This window comes from Passer montanus, unplaced genomic scaffold (genome assembly GCF_014805655.1).
Source record: "Passer montanus isolate IOZ18808 unplaced genomic scaffold, ASM1480565v1 scaffold35, whole genome shotgun sequence".
In the NCBI taxonomy this organism is placed as follows: Eukaryota; Metazoa; Chordata; class Aves; order Passeriformes; family Passeridae; genus Passer; species Passer montanus.
Genome location: NW_024368263.1, coordinates 6,315,423 through 6,341,121, shown reverse-complemented (window position 1 = coordinate 6,341,121; position 25,699 = coordinate 6,315,423). Strand labels below are relative to the sequence as shown.

General features: G+C 50.2%; 1 protein-coding gene across 2 annotated transcripts; it reads left to right on the top strand.

Moving 5' to 3' along the window:
• Positions 1 to 143: 143 nt before the first annotated feature.
• CACNG5 (calcium voltage-gated channel auxiliary subunit gamma 5) lies at positions 144 to 16,969 on the top strand. Of its 2 annotated transcripts, none has more exons than XM_039715926.1 (7): positions 144 to 257; positions 4,779 to 5,083; positions 11,748 to 12,010; positions 12,555 to 12,641; positions 13,519 to 13,659; positions 14,325 to 14,470; positions 14,857 to 16,969. In XM_039715926.1, exons 3-7 carry the CDS (start codon positions 11,803 to 11,805, stop codon positions 15,112 to 15,114), a joined length of 840 nt encoding a protein of 279 aa, XP_039571860.1. In that variant the 5' UTR covers positions 144 to 257; positions 4,779 to 5,083; positions 11,748 to 11,802; the 3' UTR covers positions 15,115 to 16,969. The 2 variants fall into 2 exon arrangements, with proteins under 2 accessions (XP_039571860.1, XP_039571861.1); XM_039715927.1 differs by having other exon boundaries at positions 154 to 257; positions 4,784 to 5,083.
• Positions 16,970 to 25,699: the final 8,730 nt, after the last annotated feature.

The following is a 25,699-nucleotide window of genomic DNA, read 5'->3' as shown; positions in this document are numbered from 1 at the left end:
GGGGGTAGAGAGGAAGAAAGGGTGGATGGAGAAGGAGGGAGGGGAGGGGGAGGGAGGAAGGGGAGGATGGAGAAAGGGAAGGAGGGATGAAAGGAGGGAGGGAACGGGGGCATGGAGGGGAGGGAGAGGTGGGCTGGCCCCGCCGGCGCCATGTGATGCCCTCTCCTCCCCGGGCTCTCCCGGCGCGGCGCGGAGCGGAGCGGAGCATCCCCGGGGCCGCCGCCGCGTCCCGCCGCGGAGCCGCTCCCGCGGGGCCGGTGAGTGCCGGGACTGGCGTGGGGAGGGGAAAAGCTGCGGCTCCTGCCCATCTCCGGGCCGGGCTGCCCCGGGAGCGGGGGGGAACGGTCCAGGAGGCGGCTTCGTGGGAGCTCCGAAATGGGTGTAAAGCCCTGAAAGTTTAACGGCGAGGGAAGAGGGATGCGGTGCGGAGCCGCAGGGCTCAGGGCAGGTATCCCTGTGCTTTCCGTATTCCCCTGGGAGTGGGAGCCGGCCGGGGAGCGGCGCGGGCACCGCCCCGGGCAGCATCCGCCGCATCCCGGCGCGGCCCCGAGCGCGGCGAGCCCCGGCGGGCGCGGCCGGAGCCCCGGGGCTGCCCGGGTGAGGTGCCCCGGTGCCCTGCCCCGGGGCTGGCACCGCTCGTTTGACTTCCCCGGTTCCCAAGGGAAGGACCTGAGCGCGAGGAAGCCGGAGAATCCCGGCGCTCCTTCCCCGAGATCCCCGTCCCTGGGCTTTCCCCGCACAGAGCCGCGTCCCCGCGCCGGGAGCATCCCCGTCCTCGGCCGCCAGTCCGGAGCGTGCTGCTGAGGAGCGGATGTGCATCCTTCCCAGGGAATATGAAACCTGCGGGAAGTCAGGCTGTGAATGTTTTGCAGTGTGGCAAACCCCTCGGAGAGGGGAGTGAGAATTGAGCCAGGCGATCTGAGAAAAGCCTGACCTGCTTCTTAAGAGAAGGGCCGGGGTGAGGGGAAGGGCTGGATCGTGTGTTACCATAAGAACGGGGAGCGGGGACGTGGAGCCTGGCCTCGCTGCACGAGCTCCTTATCCACAGCCCGGGGAAGGTGGTGAGATGATGTGCGATGCTGTGAGATGTGAGATGTGGTGGTGAGCAGGGCGGCTCTGGCACGGCCTTTGGCTCCGGGTTAATTGCCGGGTGTTGGTAGAACTTCAGCAGCCCCTGGCGCGGGATGCTTTCTGCAGCTCTCAGGGCTGGGCTTCCAGGCACGGAGCTGCAGGAACTCCTCAGGGGTGCCCGGGGAGCAGGTCTGACCCCGGCACCGCTGTCACCAATGTCACCACTGTATCCCTGTATCCCCAAATCCCCCTGGGGCAGAGGAGGCCTGGTCGGAGCTGGCGGGTGCCTGCACGGTACAGGCGAGCCTTTGGAAAGGGCAGCGAGGGTGTTGCATTCCCTGAAGATAGCACAGCTTCAGCCAGAGCACTGCTAAAGACTGTTTCAGCTGAAGAAGAGAATTTCTGCTGAGTTTCCTGCAGCAGAGTGAGTGCTGTGGCATGACCCAGACTGGCAGCTTTGCTGGAGGAGAGTTCCCGTGTCTCCATCACTGCTGCCCTTTGGCTTCACAAGTGCTTCGTGTCTGGGCTCCTTTCACAGGCTCCCCTGCCACTGTTTGAGCAGCACATTTCAGTCTGTCATGTCAGGACCCACCTAAAAAGCCCAAGGGCAGGAGAGTGGCTCCCAGCAGCCCATCCTGTGCCATCACACCTTGTCCCCGGGCTGCCCCAAGTGACATCCAGGGGACAGAAATGCCTCTGCGTGGGGGTTTCTCTGATTCCTTGCTGTATTCTTGTAGCTGTTGAATATATTCATTGAGCTGAATGAATTTCCACCTGGCAGCATCCATAGCACAGCTTTTGCAGCTTCAGCTTTATTTATGGAGAGGGGAGGGAATATAAAATACAAAAGAGAAATAATGCACAAGCCTGCAGAGATTTCAGTGGTATCAGTGAGCTGTGTGCTGTGAGGCTGGAGTGAGCACCAGGAGCTTTTCCTAAATCAGCTGGGAAGATTTAAACCCCTGGGTTTTAAACCCCTGGGTTTAACATGGCGATTTAAAAATCACTTTTGACCTAGACCCCATCATCTAGTTATGTGGGGATCTTAATCTTACTGAAATAAAAAGTTTGGGTTCTAGGTGTGTCCTAGAAAGATGGTTTGGTGTCAAAGTCACACTGACTTTTAAAGCTGTAGAGCCACAACTTCTGATATTTGTAGTAAAATATTTACTGGCAAAATGGAGTTTGTGCAAGGACAACACACATGCCTTCATCAGGCTCAGAAAATGGCTCATCATGGGCTGTCACAGATGAGTGGAGTTTGCGTGCAGTCTTTTAGGAAGACAGGAATTACAGTTTTTCTTTTATTAATGAGAGAGATATTGCTTATCAGTGAAAACCCCTGTTAGAGCCGTGTCAAGGCTGCACTGAGGGCGTTATTGGAGCAGCACAGCAGCTGCATCCACTGACCCAGGACAAGTTGTGCATAATTCATTTCCCCACCCAGTGCCCAACCTGTGCTTCCTGACGACATCCCCATCCCCAGGGAGCAGAGGCTCAGGTCTGCCAGGGCAGGACCTGCCCCAAATCCCCACAGGTGGCCCTGGCTCCTTCCCACAGACACAGAATGGACAGATGTTCCTTTTCCCTGCAGCAGCTCCGGCTGGGAATATCAGGTCGGGTGTAGGTGGCAGGAGAGGTGCTGCTGGGTGGGTACAAAGGGAGCAGGACAGGAGCACAGAGACCAGGCACACACAGCCAGGCCAGGTTGCACCTGGGCAGAAGTGCTGGCCTGGGGGAAGGATGGAGAAGGGCAAGACCAAGTCCATTCCCTGCCTGTTCCCACAGCCTTGGCCAGGATGTGGCTGCACCTCCCTGTGCTGAGCAGGACAGGTGAGCCCATGGCCTCTTCTCAGGCTGCTCCACCTCATGCATGGCTTTTCCTGCCTTGTCCGCCCTGTTAAATACTGGAACTAACAAATCTTGCTAAAATCTGGGTGGTAGAAAGTTTAGTACCTCCAGTGGTGTATAAATACTTATGTACATTCATGTTTCTGATTATTAAACCCCACACGCTGCATAAAGAAAAGACTTCTCTTATGTGAAAATGGGACCAAACTTTGGTGGCTGCTCAGTGTCAGACCTGGGAGTTGTGCATGAAGACATCACCACCAGCTTCCAAGGAGCTGTGTCCCACAGGGCTGGGGCAAAGCCAGGTGGAGCAGCTGCTGGCCTTGGTCACTGGGTTTAGTGTCACCAGGTTCTGAAGTCTTTTGCCAGAGGTGTGGCTGACACAGCCCTTGTGCACTTCATGCCATCATTTCGCTGCTCAGAGGCTTTGCAGTGAAGCTGTTTCTAAGCAGGGAAGAGGGAATGCAGGCTCCTGGCTAACGAGGCACTGCTCCCTCCATCCATCATCTCTAACCACGCCGAAGGGACGCGGGTCCCTGCAGCGAGGGCAGCACGTGCTGCCTGCCCAACGTGCCACTTGTCTGCAGCCCTCAGAGAGCCCAGGGCCCTGGGGGGATTGCTGCCTTTCTCTCATTTATCACTCTGAAATTGTTCATAAAACCCCTCCAGCTGCCAGCACTGCTGAGAAGAGCGGGAGTGGGGGAAGAGCTGTGGCTTCCTGCCTCCCCAGCTCAGGTACCCACCGACACAGGGAGTGCAAGAGCTTTAATTAGCCCTTGATGCTATTTTTACCTCCCAGCAAGCTTAATTTAGCTCAAGCTGTCATGCAGTGATCGTTAAGGGGAAAAGAAGGAACTGGGGGTGTCGGCCCCTCTCTGCTGAGCAGCCTCAGCTCCCAATCTCGGGCTGTACCTGGGGCTTTTCTTACACCTTCCACAGCAGTGAGTGTTTATAGCTCAGAGACATTTCATGGACAGCCCTTGAAGTGCTTACACTGAATTTGGGGGCTCTGCTCACACCCACTTCAGTTTAAAACATCAATATTTGAGGTGCTTGAGTACTTCCATCGTAACCTGCCTTGCTGCTGGAAGGACACAGGAACCTTGAAAAGCTGCAAGGAAGAGGACTGTTCTTCCGTTTTTAATCTACAAGGCTCTTATAGGACTTTGTGCCAACTCAAATGATACTTGGAAGTGAACAAGGACCGGCTGTTAAAGCTTTAATAGCCCACCAGGGCAGCCCAAGCTTGGTGCTGGAGGAGCGAGTGGATGTGCAGGGCTGAGCCAGCTGCTCCCCCTGGTCCCTGGCTCTGTCCCTGTGCCAGCCGAGGCGAGCAGAGGGCAGCAGGGGCTGCAGCCTGAACAGGGGCACTGGATCGTTGGGGTACTGCAGCTCCTGTCTTTGGGATCTAAATAGGAGCCACACTGCACCTCAGGCAGAGGTTAATGGGCAGGCACTGCTCCCATGGCAGCGAGGCTTCTGCAGCTCCTCCAGCACAGTCCCCAGCTGCTTTGCTTTGCAGCGTTAGATATTTCCCTCTTTCATTCTGCTTTTGTAGCTTTTTGTGGGGTATTGAAATCCGCAGTTGGGCTCAGGTCCCTGACTGTGAGCGTTCTGACACACTGTGAGTAGGAGAATTCTGTGTCAGATTTGGTAGGGAGAGAGGGCTTTGGGAAGAGCTCTGCAAAGGGCAGGGCTCAGCTATTGTTAGGGATGTAAACTTTGAACAGATAGATTTAGGTTAGGCCTGGAGAGCTGGACCTGGGTGTGTGGGCAATATTGCAGGCTCAGAGCTTTAGCTCCTGTTTCCCTCTCGAGAAATGCACTTTGTGTAATGCTTTTCTACAACACCCCAGGGCAGGAGCTGCCAGCACGTGGATGCAGAGACCTGCCTGCCATCTGCCTGTCCCTGTGTCCCAGCACCCTGCAAGCCTCCTGTGGCTCAGTCAGAGGGGGAGAGCTGAGGCTGTGCCCTCCCTTCAGCTCCTGCCTGTTTCCAAAGCCATCCCACTCCCAGCTCCTCCCAGACCATCCAGCAGCTGAAGCCTCCAGTGAGGACCCTCATCCTTGCAGCTGATCTGCCAGAACTGCTCTTCCCACCTTCAGCCCCATCACAGGTTCTCCATTTGCCAAAGCATCCCTTCAGCTGGGGTGAACAGAGGTAAGAGCCTGAAACACCGAGGGAAAAGGAGACGCGTGGGTGGGATGGGCTCCATAAAAGTTTTGTGGGGGATATCTGTGGATCCAGAAGGACCATGTGAATGAGACTGGCTGCACACACACGGGCTGTGCCCGCAGCCTCTGAACCAGGACCATGGGGGCTGCTTGGTGGATGATTTTATTTGCTGTAAGTGCTGGGTTCATCCCAAGCCATTAGTGTGAAAGAGCTGGAGCAGTGCCATCACTCCAGCGAGTGCAGCAGCGTGGCAGACATGGCCAGTTTGGGAATTGGTCTGCTTTGAGGGCTGGGGTGGGAAATAAATCTTAGTAACTTCTCCTTTGACTTTGGGAATATAATTTGATCTCCATATATTTGGTGCTGGAGCTGAGGGGGCTGAGTTACCCCCTGCAAACCTGACCCAGGCAAAAGGGCAGGTTTTGAGCAGTCCACAGCAAAAAGGCTGGTGTGAGATAAAGAAGGAGAGGGAAGTGGGTCAGCCTTAGAGATTCAAGTTTTGGTGCTTTCTATACAGCATTTCCATCGCTCTTGCACTGCCATGGCAGGATTTTTTTCACCAAACTGCAAAAAATAACTCTGGCAAGAAATGAAGCACAGGAAGTGCTAAGGAAAAGACAACTTCTCAGAAAAAATTATGTAAGTCAAGTTTAAGAGAGAAAATCCCAAGTAATCTCATTACCAAAATCAGTTAGTGGTGAGCCTTGCAGTGTGTGAGCTCACATGTGGTTTCTTACGGATTATTTATCAGGCGCTCCTGGTGTGTGATGACAAGCACAAAATTAATAGGTTTGTTATTGCTGTGGCTCAATCTGGGATTAAATAACTCATACCCAGCCTTCTTTTTATTCATTTATTTATTTTTAAAGCCTCCCTGGGGAGCCTGTGTGCCCATTGATCCAGCGCAGCCGTGTCTGTGCGTCGGTAATGGCAGCGCCGTGCTGCTGCTCCCAGCTGAGGGGAAGCTTTCAAGCCCAGTATTGATCCTTTTGAAGTTTGTTTGCTCATAGTCACAGTTACAAGCCCTTGTTCAAACTGCCATGAGATGGGCTGTTTTATTTCTTAATATCAGGCTGAACCTCCTCCACATCAAAAAGATTTATTTCTGCACTTAAATTTCCAATACGTGTTTTCTGTCTCAGAAATCAAGCTGACATTTCTGTGTGACACTAATGCAGCTCTTAAAGCTGCCTGATGTATTTCAGTCTGCATGTGTGCCAGGGGAGCTGGTGGGTGCCAACAGCCTAGGACAGGGCACCTGGAACCCTGTGGACCAGCTCCAACCCATATCCTCCCTGGAAATTTCCTTCTCAATGAAAAGCAGGAGACACTGCTTTTCTCTGCAGCCATCTCTGCTCTCTTCAGCTGTTCTGTGGAGCCAGAGCAGCCCTGTGCTCCTCTCCTGCCTGCAGCACACCTTTTCCAAGCTTCAGCAGTGGCTGTTTCTTCCCAAGCAGTAATTCCAAAACCAGAATTTCTTTCTCAGCTGCCCAGTTTTCCAGGTCAGGTTTGTGGAGCTGCTTCTCCTGCGATCCCAGATGGAGCCGTGGGTGCTGCCCTCACCATCTCCTCCTCTTCCTCTCCTCAGCTGTGGTTGAAGTCAGCTCCCTATGTGCTCCTCACACTGGTCCAACCTTCTCTGCCAACCCAAAGAGCTCCAGTTCAGCTCCCCTCAGGCTGCATCCTGCACACCCTGTTTTGGGGCTGAAGAATTTGCACCCTTTGGGTGCTCCATGAGCTCAGGGGGATCATTCCATTGCACCAGGGTTATTAATGACCAAATCAGCCTTTTCTGGCTTTACCCCTGAGGGAGCCAGGGTGAGCTGTGCTGTCTGAAGTAGGTGTGCTGTGGTGACAGTGCAGTGGTGGCCTGGGCACAGTCCTGCCTGCCTAAGCACTGCTAGCTCTGAGAAGTTTTGCTCTAAAAGAGCTGCTCTCCTTGACCTATTTTTTTTTTTCCACATATCATGGCCTGCGTTGTGTCCTGAGGAAGGGATCACACTGCTAGAAGGCCCTTTATTTTTAGCCAGCCCAATTTCTTGTTGCAGCTTAGTGGGATCTGGTCCTTTCAGTTCAGCTCATTCACATCTCACTCTCTCCAGCATTTGATTGCTCCTACCCAGGTCCCTGAAGTTTTTTGTACATCCATTGCTCACTTAGAGGGTTTCCTACTCCCCTTTCACTGGCTTCATTCCTTCTCCTTTACATTCTGCTCTGCCTCTCCCACTGCTCCAGATCCATGGCTGAATCTGTGGTTTCCCTTGGCCCTTGGTTTGCAGCATGGACCAGGCATTCACAGCCACAGGCCACCAGGCTTGTCCTGGACCTCAGCACCCCTCCACAAACAAACCCTTCCCACCTGTCTGCTCTGATAACCTTGGCAGGGCTTCCCTTCCTCCCAATTGTCAGGAAATTTGAAATGATGTCACATAAAAATCAATGGCTTGGCCGTGCTCCTTCTGCCTTTGCCCAGGGCAGGAGGGAGCTGCTGTTTTCTGGTGAGCCCAGAGCAGTGATTTATTGAGGTGACCCATCCTGTCCAGGCAGATGACCAGTGATATATTCATTTTTCTCAGCCCACCCACACAGCCCAGAGCAGTGGCTTGTGCTTGGCATTAGGTCACAGATGTGGGCTCAGAAATCTGCCCAGGATATTTCCTTTCTGTGACTGTGCAGCAACAGGTAAGGACTTACTCAAATCTGGGTGAACTGCATTAGAAACAAAGCCAGTGCTCATTTCATTTCCCAAAGGATTCAGGCCCAGCAAGGGCTATGTGCTGTTTCCATCAGCAACTGTTGCTCCAAGGCAAGGAGAAATTCATTACAAAGACTGCAGATTACGTTGCAGGCTGCCTTTATTATTCCCTGGACTACTACCAGAATGCACAGTGTGATTGAAGGAGCAGGAGCAGCTCTAAGGTTCCATTTCCTGGAAATCGTTGGGGCTCTACTCATTTAATTTAAAATCCAGCTCCTCTTGGAAACCAAACAGCCATAGGAAGCATAACACAATTGATAAAGGTCACTGTGGACAAAATCCTTCCTGATAATCAAGCCAGCTCCTGTTCTTGTCCTTGAAAAACCTTTCACTTGGGAGCCCTGTGAGTCCTCTAGGCACTGGACCTGGGAGGTTTGTTTCAGGCAGAAGTTCTGCACCATCCCTACCCCTGTTCCTCATCACACCAGGCTGGATTCTATGTGCCAGCAAGGCAGAAATAGGCACCAGCCTCTAACACATCTGTGATCTCATGGAAATTGAAGTGTGAGAGGGAAAGAAATGAGGCAATTGAGAGGTGCTGATGCCCAGCCCCTGTCCCTGCTGCTCACGTCACACCAACAGAAATGAGCCCAAATGGGTCTATTTTCCAGTGCCTGATGCTGGTAGACAGCAAATCACAGGAAATTCTTCATTATTCCCCTCTAAGTGTCTTTATCTGGACCTTCACATACTCCCTACTATGATTTTTGGCTCGTTATTAACTAAAATGTGCAGGGAGGATGGTTGTTGATGATACATGAGCCAAGAATAGATCCCAGTTCTTTCTACCATTTTGGCACCAAAATGCCAAGAGGGATGAGACACCCTGTAGTAAATGCTGTTCATTTTGAGGCAGCAACTAGAAAATATGGCTCTGGCTGAACTAGGGAGAAGAATGGATGAGCCAGAGGGTCTGTGTTTTAGCTGAATCCAGTGGGAATCCATAGAGATGGGAAGTGCCATCTTCCCCAGGAAATGGGAGCTGCAGGGCTGATGTGTTTCCCTGCTCCATAGCCACCAATTTCTCCTCTGGCTGCTGTCTCCTAATTCTCCAGGGAAAAAAAAATCTGAGCATCCTCTCAGCACTTGGCTCCTTGCTCCCCTAGCAGGGAGGTATTTCTCCTGGGAACACATCCTACTTTTCTTGAGCCGATGGAAGCATTAAATAACATTGGAAATGAGGCTGGTTAGCAAAGCCAAAGGTGGAGGGAAAGCTTGCAGGAGTGTGAACTGGAGCACTTTCTTGGGCTGTCTGGAGACAGCAATCCCTTGCTGTAGGTTGGAACCTTCTGGGAAAAGGCACAGTGTGAACATAGGAAGAGCCAAATCCTTAATTTCATATGGAAGGGAATTGTCAAAGCTGTTGCAGCGCTTGAGGGTGCGAGTACATCTGCTTCCTACCAAGATGTACTTGCCTGCTTTGGACTCGAGGTCAGATCTGATAATTAAAGATTCTCTCTCCTTCTCTGCCTTTCACTCAAGAATTTGATACTCTTCCAGCAGCATTCCCTGCTTTTCTCTCTTATTGCTGCCCAGAGCAGTGAGCTGGAGGGGCACACAGACCTTGGGTGTTGCATCTGTTCAGTAAATGCTCTTTGGACTCCACAGTAACTACAAGTTTCCTTCATGTTAATCTAAATGAAACTGCTGCAAACACAACCCAGGATGGGTGTGGGGAGCTGGTGCTGTGGATTTGTGGGACAGAAGTGCTGGGGATGAGCACTGCAAGAGCTCAGAGCTCCCCAGAGTGCTGGAGGAGCAAGAAACCTCTCTCAGCATCAGCAACTCGCTTTCACCATGAGGGAATTATGGCACAACATTATCCTTGGAGGCTTTCAGGTGTAAAAGTACAAGCTGTGAGGAATTTTGGCGTCTCTGAGAGTCTGTGTAAGCAAGGGAGAATTAATATATTTGCATTTGAGGCACTAGAAAAAAACACCCTCCTCCAGTCTGTTTGGTCATGTTGGAACAGACCGTTGTCATCTCCTGGTCCAGGCAGGATTTGTGTCTCCTGATTTAATCACTAAACCCACCACCTTTACTGCAGTGATAATAGCAACAGGACTTCTCTCCCAGGGAGTCTGCTCACCAAAGGAGCACAGGAGTGATGGAGCTGCTCCTGGGGGTGTGAAACAAAACTAGTGCAGCTCTAAAGGGAGTCCAAGGAAGATGCAGCCTGCTTAGAAAGTCAGTAGCTTTTGTCGTCTAGCTGGATTGAGATATTTTTCCCTATTGCTTGCAGTGCTGAATAGCAGCAAAATGTGCCTTGGAAAATATACATGACATGGCACTTATCTGTGATTCATTCTGCCTTTACAGCAGCAGTCAGTGGCACTATCTGCCTCCCTGCTACTCCACACAAGACCATCTCTCACACGTATCTTTTTCCTTCTTGCTCTTATTCCTCTAATCTTTTGTTGCTGTGGGTTCGCCCCCACCTCCCTTCCCCCCATACCAATTTCACTTTTTCTCCACTGCACCAAGAAATCTGATTTTCGGTGCTATTTTGTCAGTCTGCAGGGCACCATAGGAACTGCTAATTTGCCCAAAGTAGCAAATGGGCAATAAAATAATAATAATTTAAAAATATGCTATATATAAGTGACATGGGCATGAGGGAAGCTTTTCCTTTAATGTTTGCCCAGGGCCTGGCTGCAGCTCTCAGTCCCCATTTCCCTGCCACTCTGCTTCAATTTGTTTGATGATGTCATAAATGTAGCATGGTCTTTGCAAAATTAGCATGATCTCCTGACTGGTGGCTCTACCATGGAACTGGAAAAGCGGCAGTGTTGGAGGGGAGAGGGATGGTGATGGGAGCTGCTCGGGGCTGGGCTTGGTCCAGCAGTTAAGAGCAGCTTTGTTAATCCTTGATCCTCAGCAGCTCCTGTGCCAGGGACTGGCAGCACTTGATAAGGCTTTGGAGGGAGATAAGATAAGATGCTGCAGTTCACCTCCATCCTTGGGGGATCAGTGCCAGCTCTGGCTGGAGCAGCAGGAATTCACCTGCAGCAAACCCAACAGGAGCCAAGGAAGGAGCTGCTCCCATTCCCGTCCGCGCTGTGTGTTTGGAAAGATAGGTGTCTGCTGAGGAAGGCAGGAGCCTCCCCTGGAATGGAAAATGTAAACCCCCTCCCTCCAAATTGCTATAAATTTTAAATTAAGGGGTTCTCAGGCAAAAATACGGGAGCAGGAATAACAGTTCTTTATTAGGGAAGAAAACAAAAGGATAAAATAAACAATGCAGTAAACCAAAACAACACTGACAGGGTCAGACACAACCTTACACCCTGTTGGTCAGGGTGTTAGTAACAATCCAATTGGAATTGTGGCTGCAGCCCTCCTGGAGTGTCAGGGGTGGTTCTGCGGGAGCAGGGATCCTGTAGCAGGGTGTAGCCTTCCTCTGAAGATCCAGGGGAAGAGGCAGCTGCTGTTCCTCTGGGAAATCCAGTGGAGAAGTCGTGCTGGTGTTCCAGAAACTCAAGATTATATCTGAGTAGGAATGTTTGAAATCTCAGATTATATCCAGGTAGGAATGCTTGGCTCCTCCCTCTGGGCTCACATCTCCCAGTGGATGCTGCGGTTCTCATCAGCCATGCAGGGACATTCCATGGCCTGGTATCAGCACGTCTCCCCGGAGGGAGGAGTGGGTGTGGAAGAGATAAGGAAAACTGCCCAATGAACAGAAGACAACTGCCACACAGATGGCAAATAGAGTTCAATTTGTGTGGCAATCCAGGACACTGAGGCATTCCCGGTCTGTGCTGAGCCATTCCCCATCCCATCTGTGCTGAGCCATTCCCCATCCCGGCCCGGCGCGGGGCAGCAGTGCGCTGGGATTTGTGCAAGCTCTGGCTCTGTCAGTGATGGTTCTAACGTCTCCTCTCGGTTCAGGGCAGAGCTTGGGGCTCCGTGCTGGGCGCTCCTCCCGTCGCGCGCGGTGCGGCCGATGCGGTTGGCGATGAGCGCGTGCAGCAGGAAGGCGCTGACCCTGCTCAGCAGCGTGTTCGCCGTCTGCGGCCTCGGCCTGCTGGGCATCTCCGTCAGCACCGACTACTGGCTCTACCTGGAGGAGGGCATCGTCCAGCCCCAGAACCAGACGGCCGAGATCAAGCTCTCGCTGCACTCGGGGCTCTGGAGGGTCTGCTTTCTGGCAGGTAGGGTCTCCTGGCCAAAAACTTCGCCTCGGTTTGTTGTGTGTCAGTGCCACCCAGCAGGAAAGGGCCGAGAAAAATGGGATTTTTAGAAGCTTCGCCCATCCCTGCTTCCAAACTTAGGCACAACTTTTGGCAAGCAATGTCAGCTCTTCATGCCTGACTTTAACAGCCCAAAGGATAAATCTGCCTTTGCACACAGGCTTAGGTGAGTTTGCTGCTGCCCTGCCAGACCACCTGCCCTGTTCCAGAGCTGCAGCCACGACGCCTTGGGCAGCAGCTAAAAACTTTCCATTTCATCCCTGCAAAATTCAGATTCAGGTCAGCTGGACCATTCCCTCTGCCTGTGCCAAGTTTGATGAAGCAGCTTGGCTGCAGGGACAGAGTTGAATAGAACCCAAGGGAGTGGGAATCTCAAAGTGACCAATCTGAAATGTCACAAAGTTTCAGCTGCTTTGGAAAAGTCAGGGAAGAAATGAGGAACTCTGATATGGCCCCTGGGATGACTTTAAACCAGAGTTCACGTTTTTGTTCGTGTCTGCTGCAGGTGAGGAGCGTGGCCGGTGCTTCACCATCGAGTACGTCATGCCCATGAACATCCAGCTGACCTCTGAATCCACAATCAACGTCCTGAGTAAGTGGTTTGGTGGGATTCCACCCTTTACATCCTGCAAATCAGGAGTCCCAAGCACTAGGGACCCTCCCCAAGAAATCCCCTTTGTGCCCTTGCCAAAGAAGCTCTGAGTTCCTTGACAGTGATGCCACACAATGATGCAACTACATTTTTTACCATGGGAATTTCCCAGAGTGCTTGTAAGCTTTTGGGGGCATCCCTTTCTAATGGCAGGATGGCCACAGAGGTTTTAAGCTGTACAATTTCCTGTCACTGGCTATTCAGCACTAATGTTTATCAAAGTGTTTGGCTTTTTAGTCTCCTCTCCATAATTTGCAGCTGTATTTATTCCCTAGCAATTTTACACATGATATAGGAGGATGAATTAAGGATGGAGTGTCACAGCTCTCACGATGAATTCTGCAGTCATTTCTGAATTAATAAATAGAAGTGCTTTGAAAACATGCAGTGAAGCTAGAGAAAAATGCAGGTTCTTGTGGTTTCCTATGCAACATTTCACACAGGAACCCTCAGAAATGCAAACATCAGCAGAGTCACCACCATGGAAATGGGACAGTGGCACAGATTGCCCAGAAAGTCTGTGGATGCTCCATCCCTGAAAATGTTCAAGGCCAGGTTGGATGGAGCCTGGAGCAACCTGGGATAGTGGAAGGTGTCCCTGCCCATGGCAGAGAGCTGGAATGTAAGGTCCCTTCCAACCCAAACCATTCTGTGATTCCATAATTCTGTGTTTTACTCAGATCATTAGCAAGGAGAGAAACTCAGAAACATGATCTGAGCAGAAGGGTTGGGTCCCTCTCACTCAGCCAAGCACATAACTCACACTATTTAGGGAATGTTAACCTGTTCTCACTTCCCTCTGCCCCTCTCTCACCAGAGATGATCCGCTCTGCCACCCCCTTCCCTCTGGTCAGCCTCTTCTTCATGTTCATCGGCTTCATCCTGAGCAACATCGGCCACATCCGTCCCCACAGGACCATCCTCGCCTTTGTCTCGGGGATATTCTTCATCCTCTCAGGTGAGTTCTGCAAGCCAGGTTTTCTCCTGACAGCCCTTGAGCATGGAGCACGTTTGCTTTGGTAGCTGCTGGTGTTCTCCTAACCTGCCCTGCTGGCTCCTTGTCGGACTCATCACTCCCAGCTCAGTCCCACAGCCTGATCAGACCTTGTGGGATGGATGGATGGATGGATGGATGGATGGATGGATGGATGGATGGATGGATGGATGGATGGATGGATGGAGAGCTTTGTGGAAATGTGGGAAAGGCTCCCCCACCAAGGCAGGAGCAGGTGCTGGGAGAGAGGATGCTTCTTGTGAAACAGCAGTTGCCGGAGAGATCTGAAACTTCAAACTGCTCAGTTGGGCTGTGTCTGCATGAGAAAAGTGAATGTTTTATTCATGGTGTTGTGCAAGTGCTAAACAAATAGCTGTGACAGCTGAGCTTTGAAGCAGCTCCTACTGGAGCAGATCTATCCTCCCAGTGCTCACAGATTTCCCTGAGCAGGGAATGTTTGACTGGAATGAGAGGAGTGCCCTGGGTTGGAGCAGCAGGAGGGCAGTTCCTTTCCCCAGTTATTACAAGCACACTCCCAAGTTTTTTCACTTTCTCACAAAGCCAGGCCTTCAGGAAGGTGCTTCTTCAGCAGCTTCATCCCTGAAGCATTTCCCACTGTCCTTCCCCAGGTCTGTCACTGGTGGTGGGGCTGGTCCTCTACATATCCAGCATTAATGATGAGATGCTCAACAGGACCAAGGACTCGGAGTCGTTCTTCAATTACAAATATGGGTGGTCCTTTGCCTTCTCTGCCATCTCGTTCCTTCTCACAGAGGTACCCACACCCTGTAACAAGTGTATCCCATTCCTGGCGTGGGCAGACTGAGGCTGTTGGCAAAAAGGGGGCTCAGACGGGGCTTAAGGGAGGGCTGGGAGGGTAGGGGGTGATGTAGTGTGAAGGGGACATGTGAGGGGACAAACCACACATGAAGAACTGTGATGGGGCATTTGATCACAGTTTGATGCCAGGCATGAAAAGCAGAGATGTGGTTGTGCTGCATTATTCATTGCACAGACCCACGGCACGGGGCAGGGAAGTGATGGCGCTCGAGTTCTTTTGAGCATCAGCACAACACAAAAAGGCAATTTCTGCGTTGCCCTGTGTGAGTGCTGGTGCAGCCCTGGGCAGGGAGAGCCTCAGGCCGTGTCTCTGTCCCGCAGAGTGCCGGGGTGATGTCCGTGTACCTGTTCATGAAGCGCTACACGGCCGAGGACCTCTACAGACCCCACCCCGGCTTCTACCGGCCCCGCCTGAGCAACTGCTCCGACTACTCGGGGCAGTTCCTGCACCCGGACGCGTGGGCGCGGGGCCGCAGCCCCTCGGACATCTCCAGCGAGGCGTCCCTGCAGATGAACAGTAACTACCCAGCCCTGCTCAAGTGCCCCGACTACGACCAGATGTCCTCGTCCCCGTGCTGAGCCCCGCGCCCCGCGCCGCGCCCCGACTCCGTCTGTCGTTTTTTTAGGCCGCTCTTTCTGGCCAATTCTCTATTTATAGGAGCGGAAATATAACCAGAGAGATTGGTTATATAACCAATAGTGTAACCTAGAGAATTGGGATGTTTCCCTTTCTTTGTTTTTTGGGTTGTTTTACTCCTCCCTGCATAACTAAGGATCTCTCCTCTCTCAGCTCATCCCGCTGAGCAAACAGCAGTTCTGCCTGGGGGATAAATCCAGGGCTGGACTCAAGAGCAGGAAAAAGAAAATAGAGTAGAACTAAGGAAAAAAAAAAAGGTGTATTTTTTTGGTGTAGGTAGGTAGGCTGATAAAGTTTGTGCATTCGACTGTATCATTGAGTTCTATATTTACTGGCCTGAACACCAGCAGGCATAAAAGATTTGTGTAACTTTCCAAAAAACAACCAGCATTAGAAAAATATAAATTTTGTCTTGACTGAGCACTTACTGGTTGGTATCTCTCACTGCTGGATATCACTTCCAGCCAGGCTGGAATGGGAAATAGCCATCTTTCCATGAGACCTCAGCAGGCTTGGACACCAGCAGCTCGTTGTTCCTCTATGGCCACTTGGAAACTGTTGCTTAAATATCTCATGTTGGACTGGAGGCACTCTGGGGTGCTGGGCTGGAGGGATGGCTCCAGCACCCAAATTTCCTCTGCCATCCTATAGACAGGAGGTCTGAAGCATAAATGGGAGAATTTCAGTGCAGCATTGAGTAGAAAACAACCTAAATATTTCCCATGGGAAACATCAGGTGCAGGATTTAGTGGAAAGAAGTTATTTCAGTGAAAGGCAAGACCCCAAACTGGTGTAAAGTGATGTAGCCTAGATTATTGGTACCAGTCCACTGCAGCAAAATAGTTGGCTTATTTTACATTTTGGCAAGAAAATGGTAATTTCTCTGGTTCGTTTTTTTGGGTTTGGTGGGTTTTTTGGGGGTTTTTTTGTTTTTGTTTTTGTTTTTGTTTGCTTGTTTTTGGGTTTTTTGTTGTTTTTTTTTATGTGTGTTTGTATTTATTTTGAGATTTTAAGTTTGAAAATTTCATTTGATGCTTTGGCATTTTGGCCTTAGCCAGCTGCCAGGGGAAAACACCACTGCCATTGATGGAAAACAAAGGGCAGGGAAGGAAAAGGCTGTGATCCCTCATGCGAGCCCCAGCTTGTCACCTTGCAGGAGAAAGAGCTTTGCCCAAACTTTATTTCTGTTCTTGTTATTTTCAACCTTTCTGAAAATTTCTGTTCTGCAGAACAAAACCTTCTGGGGACTCTTGGTATATTTGAGCTTGTTTTGTCTTACTGTTAATTAAAAGAAATAGAATATATGCAGTTTTAACCTCATCTGTAGCACACTGCGTAATGAATGTTGGACCTCTTGGTTGTTATTATTTAATATTATTATTTTTTATTTGCTATTAAATATTTATTATTTACAAACTCCTCCAAAGCAGGGGCCAAGGCATGGTGCAGCACCACTGTTTGCATCCATTACAACACCCATTCCACAGGACATCACTGCAGGAGTGTATCCAGCCAGCTCTGGAACAGGATTACTCCTCTCCACATCCTCCAGAGAAGCAAGTAATGCAGATTTAGTGTATATCTGGGTAGATTCCTAATTTGCAAAGTTTTAAAATCAGGGCAATATTTCTGTAGACACAGTTCTGTTCACCCTCAGTTTCTGTATGACCCTCAAGCATTTTTGTGCTCTCCCAGTTTTTAAGTGCTAGGTGACAGGTTGGCTGCTGGGAAGGTTCAGGCACCAAAGCACAACACAGCCCCACCCTCCAGGAACAAATATGCTGGTCCTCACCTGCCCCCAGCCTGACAAACCACCAGTTTTCCACCAGGATCCCCATATTCAGTGCGGATTTGGCTCCAAAAAAAACAGTGGAGTTCACAAGCAATCATTTTGAGTTTCCCAGGGCTGATCTGCTTTGCTGGGCTTGATGGTGGTGATTTTTGGTGGCTCAAAGTCTGTTGCCTTTGCATGTGACTCTTGATGGATGCTGATATTCTCAGTCCTTGGGAGGGAGATGTTCAGTGTCACCAAAACTGCTGATGGCCAGAGGCACGAGGGCTCTGTCATGGCCACGTTCCTCACACTGGGGAGTCATCCTGTGCAGCACCATGAGATGTCCCTGTCCCCAAGTGGAATTTTCCTTTGCACTGATTAAATACAGAATTATTCATTTCATAAATTTAAATGTTTGCCTACACAAGTAGAAGAAATTAGAAGAACTTCATGCCTTCCTCAAGGCCCCAGAAGGTTTAGCAGAGTCTAGGGGCAAATTAGAAAAGTAATTATTTTAATTCATCGGAGACATTCTCATCATGTGGCTGCATTAGTGAGCCTGGGAGTTCACATATTCACCCAGTGAGCACAAGTGCAGGACTGCCAGAAAAAATCTGTTCAAATAAATATTTGCTGTTGGGTCAGTAAAGGCATCTTTTAGGTAGGCTAATGTGGTGTTTGCAAAGCACAGGCAGCAGTGGTTGTGCCTCTGGGTGCGGTTCTGTCCCTCCCAAAGTGCCTGCTGTGGCAGCAGCTGTGGCTGTGGGTCTCCCAGTGCAGTTATCACACCTTTGTGGGCTCTGGAGAAACTTTCCCAGAGCCTTGGACCCTCAGAGCCCTGGCCTGGGTGAGGGGCTGGGGTGAGCCCAGCCACCCTGCCAGGCTCACTGCCCCAAGAACCACCCTGCAGCTGCAGTTCTCCAAGCAAGAAGTGCTTAGTAAGTACATGCAGCACCCTCTTAGGACACCTATAATGATTTTATCACCTCTTCTAATTACCTGGCATGGTTTTACCCCACATCCTCCCTTCCTGAGGAGCAGCACTCAGTCCCCTCCTGCAGTCTCTCTCCCACCCACTTCAGTGATGCCCTCTCGCTGTGTCCTGTGTCTGTTGCTTTGACTGCAATAAATAAAAAGTGGAGTTTGAGGGTGAGCTACCAATGAAATGAGAGGTTTTACCCCATGAGTCCTTAAATTCACCCGAGGGGATGAGCCAAGCCTCCCCCGGGCCCGTGGGAAGGTGACTGCTGTCTGACACTGCACAGAAAATGGTTTGTGCTGAGAAGCACAAAAATCCTGTTTTGCATGAATGACTAATTGGTGTCAGAGTCTTTGTGCACGAGGCTGTGGCTCCTTGAACTACAGCAGCAGAGTGAGTTACTGGGATTAAGGGTTAAATAAAGCCTGATCCTGGTGCATTCCCTGCTCCAGGTGTTGCTCAGGCCTGCAGCAGGTGAAGGTTTTCTGTCCCTGCCATCAGCAGAGACACAGGGACACACCTGCATCCCACAGCCCTGGGGGTCCTGGGGATGGATGGATGGATGGATGGATGGATGATGGATGGATGATGGATGGAGGTTGGCTAGGGAGGTGGATGCTCTGAGATCTCAGGAAACTCCCAGGAGCCACCCTGCCCCTCTGTGTGTGGGGTTTTTTAATCAAATCCCCTTTCTGTAAGATCAAAAAGGCATTTTGTGGCCTGTACCTCTGGGACATGAAAGCTTCTCTGCCAGCATCCCCAGGACTGTCTTCATTCCCCCTTTACACCACAACACTCCCATGGCCCAGGTGTGATAGGGCCCTGGTGGGACCATTTTCCCATTAGTAGTGTCCTGACAGCCCTCACTGAAGCATGAGGTGTGGATGCAAGAGGTTCATTAAAGACCCATCACAAGCAGTAATGAAATAGCCAAGAATAACAAGGCTGTGCTGGGCCTTGTTCTCCTCCAGCTGCTGCTGGAGCATCTTGAGGCTCCAGAGCCCTCTCTTGCACAGTGACAAAGCCATGATTAAATACATAAATTCACCAATAGGTGCAGATGACCTGCCCCCAGTGCTGCTCCCCCTGTGGTGGCAGCGGGCACTGGGAAGGTTCAGGTGAGGCAGGAGATCCTGTGAGGCAGTAACCCCCCACTCCAGGCAAGGAGGCAGCCCAAGAGCCCTGCTGAAGCTGCTGTGGTGAGATGAGGCTTGGGTGGATGTTCTGGTGCTGCCCTTGCCCAGAAGGGGCCATGGAGCTGTTGGTTAGGTAGGCAGGGGGAGAGCAAATCCTTCCCCTGGGGATGGCCCAGATGAACTTTGCTGTTGCATCACCTGGACACAGGGTTAAAGATCTGTGCCCTTTATCAGCTTCAAGCAGACAAGACCCAAAGGTATTTTTTATGGTGCTTTCCCTAAAACACACCACTGTGGCAGGCTCAGAACTGACTTGGTGTACACAGCGTGGGGGTTTCCAGCTCACAGTGCTCTGCTCTCAGGTCCTTGTGTTGCATTATTAATACTATTCATCAAGGCTGTGTATTCATTTTCCCAAATGTGAGTTGGCCCCATGGGCTATTCAAGGTGTGCTAAGAAATTAAATAGTCTTATTCTTCCCTGCTGATAGCTTGTTAGCTGTGCAGAGCTGGTGTGCCTGTGCTGGGGATGCTGTGTGAGCAGGCAGAATATTCACCTGAGTAAATACTCCTCCACTAATGAGAAGTAGCTGAGAGATATTTATTTTCTTCTTCTTCTTCCTTCCTCATGGGATTTATTTATTTACTTTTTTTCCCCCAAATTAACAGTCAAACCTATCTAGAAAAAGCAGCTTTTTTCCTTCTTGTTTTCCTCATCCAGTTTTGGGGTATTGGTGGGTTTTCCTTCACCCCACCCTTTGCTCCACCAGCTCTTTGTGCCCAAGAAGCACATCAGCTCTTTAACTCTTCTTTCTGCAAACTGGCTGCACCTCAGCACACAGGAAAGCTGTGGCTGCTGAGCAGGGAGCAGGGTGTCCCCAGGGTGTCCCCAGGGTGTCCCCAGGGTGTCCCCAGTGCCCCAGCTGCTCCGTGGGTGCCACCATGGCTGGCATGCTCCACTGACCTTTCCTCTGTGCACTGCAGGCTTTCTGTCTATAGCTGCTGTGTAGATGTCAAATCCCAGCCTGTTCCCATGGATACAGGGGGATGTAGAGAGAGAAGAGCTGCCTGCTTGCTTTATCTTCTTGTAGGGTTTTTATACCTCAGATTTTGGGTTATGGTGGCCTCCGTGGGCAGGGGCTGTAAAGGGCAGGAGGTGGCTGCAGCAATTACCTCGTGTGTCTTTAATTGCAAGCCATTCCCCAAATGTAACCCTTCTTCTTTTCACAGCACTTCATCTTTGAATCTCTGGTCAATTCAGTCTTTGTAGAAGAAAGACTCCTTTTAATTATTATTACAATTTGTAATACAGGAAAGCACTATTTCAACCAAAAAATTAGCCCCACTCCCCTGTGTTGCCAGATTTTATCCCAAGGGCTGGAGTCAAGGAATACCTTGACTCTAACTGGATATTTTCATGTCTTGAGCAGTTTGTACTGTGATATTCAGTGGGCTCTGTGCAGCATTTATAATCAAACCACCCCAGAACTCCCCAAGCTTCATCCCCCTCTCCATTTCCAGTGAAAGGAGAAGTATTCACACAGAAATTGTGATTAATATGCCTTGAATATATGCAGCACCAGCAGTCAAGGTTATTCCCCAAAAAACCATTTTTTTTTGTCACTGGCTCTGGACAAATCTTCTGGCTGTGACGAGATGCAGCTGCTTTTAATCTTTAATGTTGGGACAGTGTGCATTCATTTTCCTAAAGGCAGAGCAGGTGTGCCAGGGGTGCAGAGGAGGTGTCCCGAGGTTTGTGCTTGTCCAGGTTTGCAGCTGCTCGAGCTGGGGCTGCTGCAGCTCCGTGTGCCCCAAGGGCTGCACCAGCCCTGGTTAAATGGCTCGTTTTGGATCAAAGTCCCTCTTACCCCAATTAGTCCCAGCCACCATCAAGCACCTCTAAATCTGCATGTAGATAAATCCCCAGAGCTGAGATTCAGCTTTAATTAGCAAAGTGTTTAGGCACGAGCTGAAGCCCCTCGGACTCCAGCAGGATCCACCTCAGAGCCAAAACTGAGGCCAAGCAAAGCTCTGCTGAACAAGAGGTGTCTTTGTTTAACAGCACTTGGCAGCTGGGTTTTGTATAGAGGAGCTGGAAGGCACAAAAGAGGAGACAGTACAGAGACATAACCATAAATTTATTATTTTCTACAGTGATAACTTTTTTTAATGAGGTGCATGTTCACAAAAATATAACCCTGAGGTTCTCACATCTGCCTGACATCCTGACACACGCCAGCTTCCCGCTGCAACTGCAGGGGGAAACCTGCCAAGGAAGCTGAAAGGTGTTATTTAATTAATAACAGCTAATTTGAATAAATACTGGAATGTCACTCAGCTGCTCCCAAGGGGAGTGTGGGGAGTTCAGCTCCGTGGGAAAGGGAACACGGTCGGTGTCACGCAGGAGAAGGAGCAGAGCCTGTCCTGTCAGTGCAGGTCAGATCCTGCTCAGTTATCTGTGTTTAATGAGTAAATCTGTGGCATTTTGCTTTAGCACAACTGAGTGCTATGGGGATCTTAATGCTGATTTAATCTGCCTGCAGCTCAGCTCATCAAAGGCTGCAGAAGTGAGGGGAAAAGAGAAGAATCAGTGGCACAGGCCAAGGCCGTGCTGTGCCCATCCAACATATTAAATTGAGATAATATGGCTTTTAAAGCTGCCTTGCTTCAATGCTAAACAAGCTGAAATATCTGAGTGAGAGCTCTTGATTATCCTGGAAAAGCAAATTGTGCTATATTTTAGCAGAAATTACAGGGTCTGTTTCTGGAGAGAGCATCCCCAGCTCCAGCTATATTTAAATTTTGCTGTGACCTGTGTTTGTCCAGGACAATAGGACTATATATTATTTAGTGTAATTATTCATAATTCAGATAAACACAGAAGGTCTCTCCAGCAGTGGAGAACACGTAAGTATAAAATCCCCATCAAATTATTTATTTTCATATGAATTATGTACTGTCAAAACTGTTCTACTGATCTGAAGGTTAAAGGCTTCATCATGGAAATGCAGCAGCTCCCTGTCATCTTGATCAGAATGTGATTATTTACAGGGAAAAAAAGCATCCTGGTGGCTGTGCATTTCCTATTGATCTGCTCCAGCAGCCCTGTCTGACTGAGAACAGCTGAAATATATGAAATAAAAACACAAACCTACAGTTGTTTTATCTTCCCATAAAAAGTAGGTCATATCCCCAAGTGAGCCGTATTTTATTCATGTAAATACATTTTTACAATTAAAAATGCAACAAAAACTATGTTCGTGTCAACAGAGCTGAGCCTGGTGAAAGTGGGTTAGGCTGATGCCAGGGCTTGCTTGGGCAAAGCCTTGCTGATGGATGAGCTTCTGCTGTGGCTGTGGGACCCCAAACCACACATTTTGGAGCAGGAAAGTGAAGCAGCAGAAGAGTGAAGGAGCTCTTAAAGCTCTCCAGATTGAGCTCCATACAGGAATAATTCTGGCTGCTATTTTGAGGAGTTGTTTAATAACGTTAAACTGATGACAGGCTGAGATTATAACACTGCCACCTCCACGCTCCTGGGGGCTTTTTCTTGCCTACTCCCACCCCACAGCCAGTTCTGGTCTATTTGCATTTTCCCAAGGCAGTTAGCATGCTCCAAAGGCTTTGGGATTGCTGGGAATTGCCTTGCACAAGGGGAGCAGACCAGGTATTCTCCTGCTGTGTACGTGGAGTTTGTTCAGCAGCAGCTCCTGCACTGTCATCCGGTCCAGGAAAATATTTTGGGGCAAATCAGAGCTGCTTTTGGGGCTAAGAACTCACCCCACAGGTACCACCCTGCACGTGTGGGGCTGCAGCCTGTGGGAGAACACACCTCTGTCTCAGTTTTCCTATTTATAAACCAGAAAATGTGCTTTTGATTGGCAGCCAGGCACTTGGGGACCTCTGGGTGAAGCGTGCTGCCCTTAGCCTGCACACAGATAATTAGTGGTTTCTTTTCTGGAGGTTTAATGGCTCGTTTGTGCTGCATGGTGATCAGCACTGAGCTCCTCTTCACAGGATGCTCCCTCCCCAGAGTGGGGACTGCATCAAAAATTTGAGCTGCTTATAGAAACTGTCCCAAAAGGGTCAGGGCTGTCTGTCCTGCATTGCCAAAAAAACCAGAGCCTGCAGCAGAGGCAGAAGAGAAGAAAAAGCTAAAAAAAGTGGGGCTTTCTGCTATATTTTCCTATTTTTCTGGTGCTTTATTTGTAATAAGGGGGTGAAAAATAAAGGGTTTAGGTGCAGCTGGCTATTGTTTGAGAAGGACGGTGAGAAGGTGATACCCTGAAGTTCCCAAAGATGGGGGTGTGGGCTCAGTGCCTCCTCTGCAGCCATCACTGGGGCAGTAATGGTCAGAAGAAACTTTATTTCCTCTCTTTTCTCAGGTCTGTCCTTGTTTCAGCTGATGTCATCAGCTGGGATTTTTTGGTTGGTTGGTTATTCCTTGTGTTGTTGGGGGTAGAATTGTCCTTTCCATACACATCACCTTTTCCCAGCTGGCAAGGAACAGCCTCTTTTCCTGCCCCATGCTGGAGCTGCACAAGAAAAAAGAGGTTAGGAAGATCAAAATGCAATTTCAAGTAGTGTGAAAATAGATCTGTCAATCTGGCCTATTTGCTAAAGGGTCCTTGGGCTGTGTTTAGTTGAGTTTTTTAAGGTGTCAGAAAAGATGCTGGAAAATAAATTAGGTTTCATTTAGCTCAGAGTTACAATTAAAACTTGGAATGATCAGGGCTTGTTTAGGCAAATCAATTAAAAGATTGGCACATAAATTATATGTACCTTCCTCTTCCACTGTTCCTGTCATGCTGGGAGAGCTTCAGACAGGGACTTTTGAAGGTGAGGCCACTAATCCAACATGTTTCCATCAGCCAACCCTACAACTGCCCTTCCTGACCCTCTGGCTGCTCTCTGACTTGGGATGTTTTGGGTTTCTCCCTCGGGAGGTTTTCTCCATCATCAGCTCCTCCAGCCTCTTTCATTGGAAGCAATTTCACTCTGCATCCCCAGGAGTTTGGAGGAGCAGGCACATTCCACTGGCTGCTCAGGGTGTTGGAGGAATCTGCTCATCCCACCCCAGGGGCTGTGGCTTTCAGTGGGATATCAGTGGGAAAACCCTTGGAGTTATCAGTGGGAAAACCCTTGGGGTTATCCGTGGGAAAACCCTTGGAGTTATCAGTGGGATAACCATTAGGATTATCAGTGGGATATCAGTGGGATAACCCTGGGTTATCAGTGGGATATCAGTGAGAAAACCCTTGGGGTTATCAGTGACAAAACCCTTGGCGTTATCAGTGGGATATTAGTGACAAAACCCTTGGGGTTATCAGTGGGATATCAGTGGGATAACCCTTGTGAAGGGCAGAGAGGTCAGAGCCCTTGGGAAATCCACTCCCTATTTCACACTCCCTCGGCAATGGATTTAACAATTTTCACAATATACAAAGAAATTGGGAAAGAATTTTTAAAATAATTGGTATTTAAAACAGAGAGAGCCTGGGGGCCACATGGACACAGCACAGAAGATACTGGACACAGAAAGGCTTTGGATACAAAAGGACCCTTCAGTCTAGAGGACAAAGGCCAGAGGAGCCTGAAATGGAACAAAATCCAACCCAAACTGTTCAAGAGCAGCTCCTGCTCTCAGCTTCAGCCCAGCAGCTGTGCTTGGTGTTCAGCCTCTCGGGCAGTTCCCCACACCCTGGGCACACAGTGGGGCTGTGGCCCCCCAGCTGCAGCAATCCCCACATCAAATATCGGTGTTCAAAGGATGCAGAGAGCTGCCAGCCCCCTGCCCATGTGCCAGCAGGGCACACTCCAGGCAGCCAGCGTGGTTCTGTGACACCAAAAGTGCTTGGGAGAGCCTTGGGACCATCAGCAAGGCTGAGGGAAGGCCCAGGGATTGAAATACTGAAGAGCAGCCAGGATGGTTCCCTAAAAGCCACCTCCAGGAGGGCCTGTCCTGCTCTGAGGGCTCTGTTTGTGCTCCAGCTGTGGCTGGAGGAGAGCAGCAGCCAAACAGCAGCTGGGGATGGTGAGGGACAGCCTCACTGGATGACTGGCAGTGTGGGCACCAGCCAGGGCTGTGTGCCAGCGCCCAGCATCACTGAGCCCTGCCAGGCTCCCCAGACTCTGGGGGATTTCTTACTGCAGGCAGGGAGCTGCAGGGATAAATCCTGCTGCTCCTCAGGGCCAGGACACATCCCTGCCTGCCCTGCCCACCCCTCCAGCAGCGGGGTCCAGGGCCAGGACAGGCTCCCAGCCCTGAGCTCCCCGCCCAGGCTGGGCTGGGCTTCAGTGCTGGAAATTTGTGCAATTTTTGTTTCATTTGCAAAATGCCCCAGGGTGCCCAGCTGAGAGGTGCTGTCCCCTCTGGGACAAGGGCTTGTCACCTGAGGAGCCCTTCTGCCTGGCACAGGGTGGGGAGTGAGCCCTGCCAGCTCCAGCGCTGGCACCTGGTCCAGGCAGGGATGGATAAATAACAGCTGAGAGCCCCCACCCATTCTTCCTTCATGAAAGACACAATAGGCTGTAAAGTCCATCTTTAATCCCAGAGAAAGAAAAGCTTAAAATATTTAAAATGTGGAGTTTTCAACACTTTCTTGTTCCTTTTTTTTTTTATTATTTTTTATGTAAAAA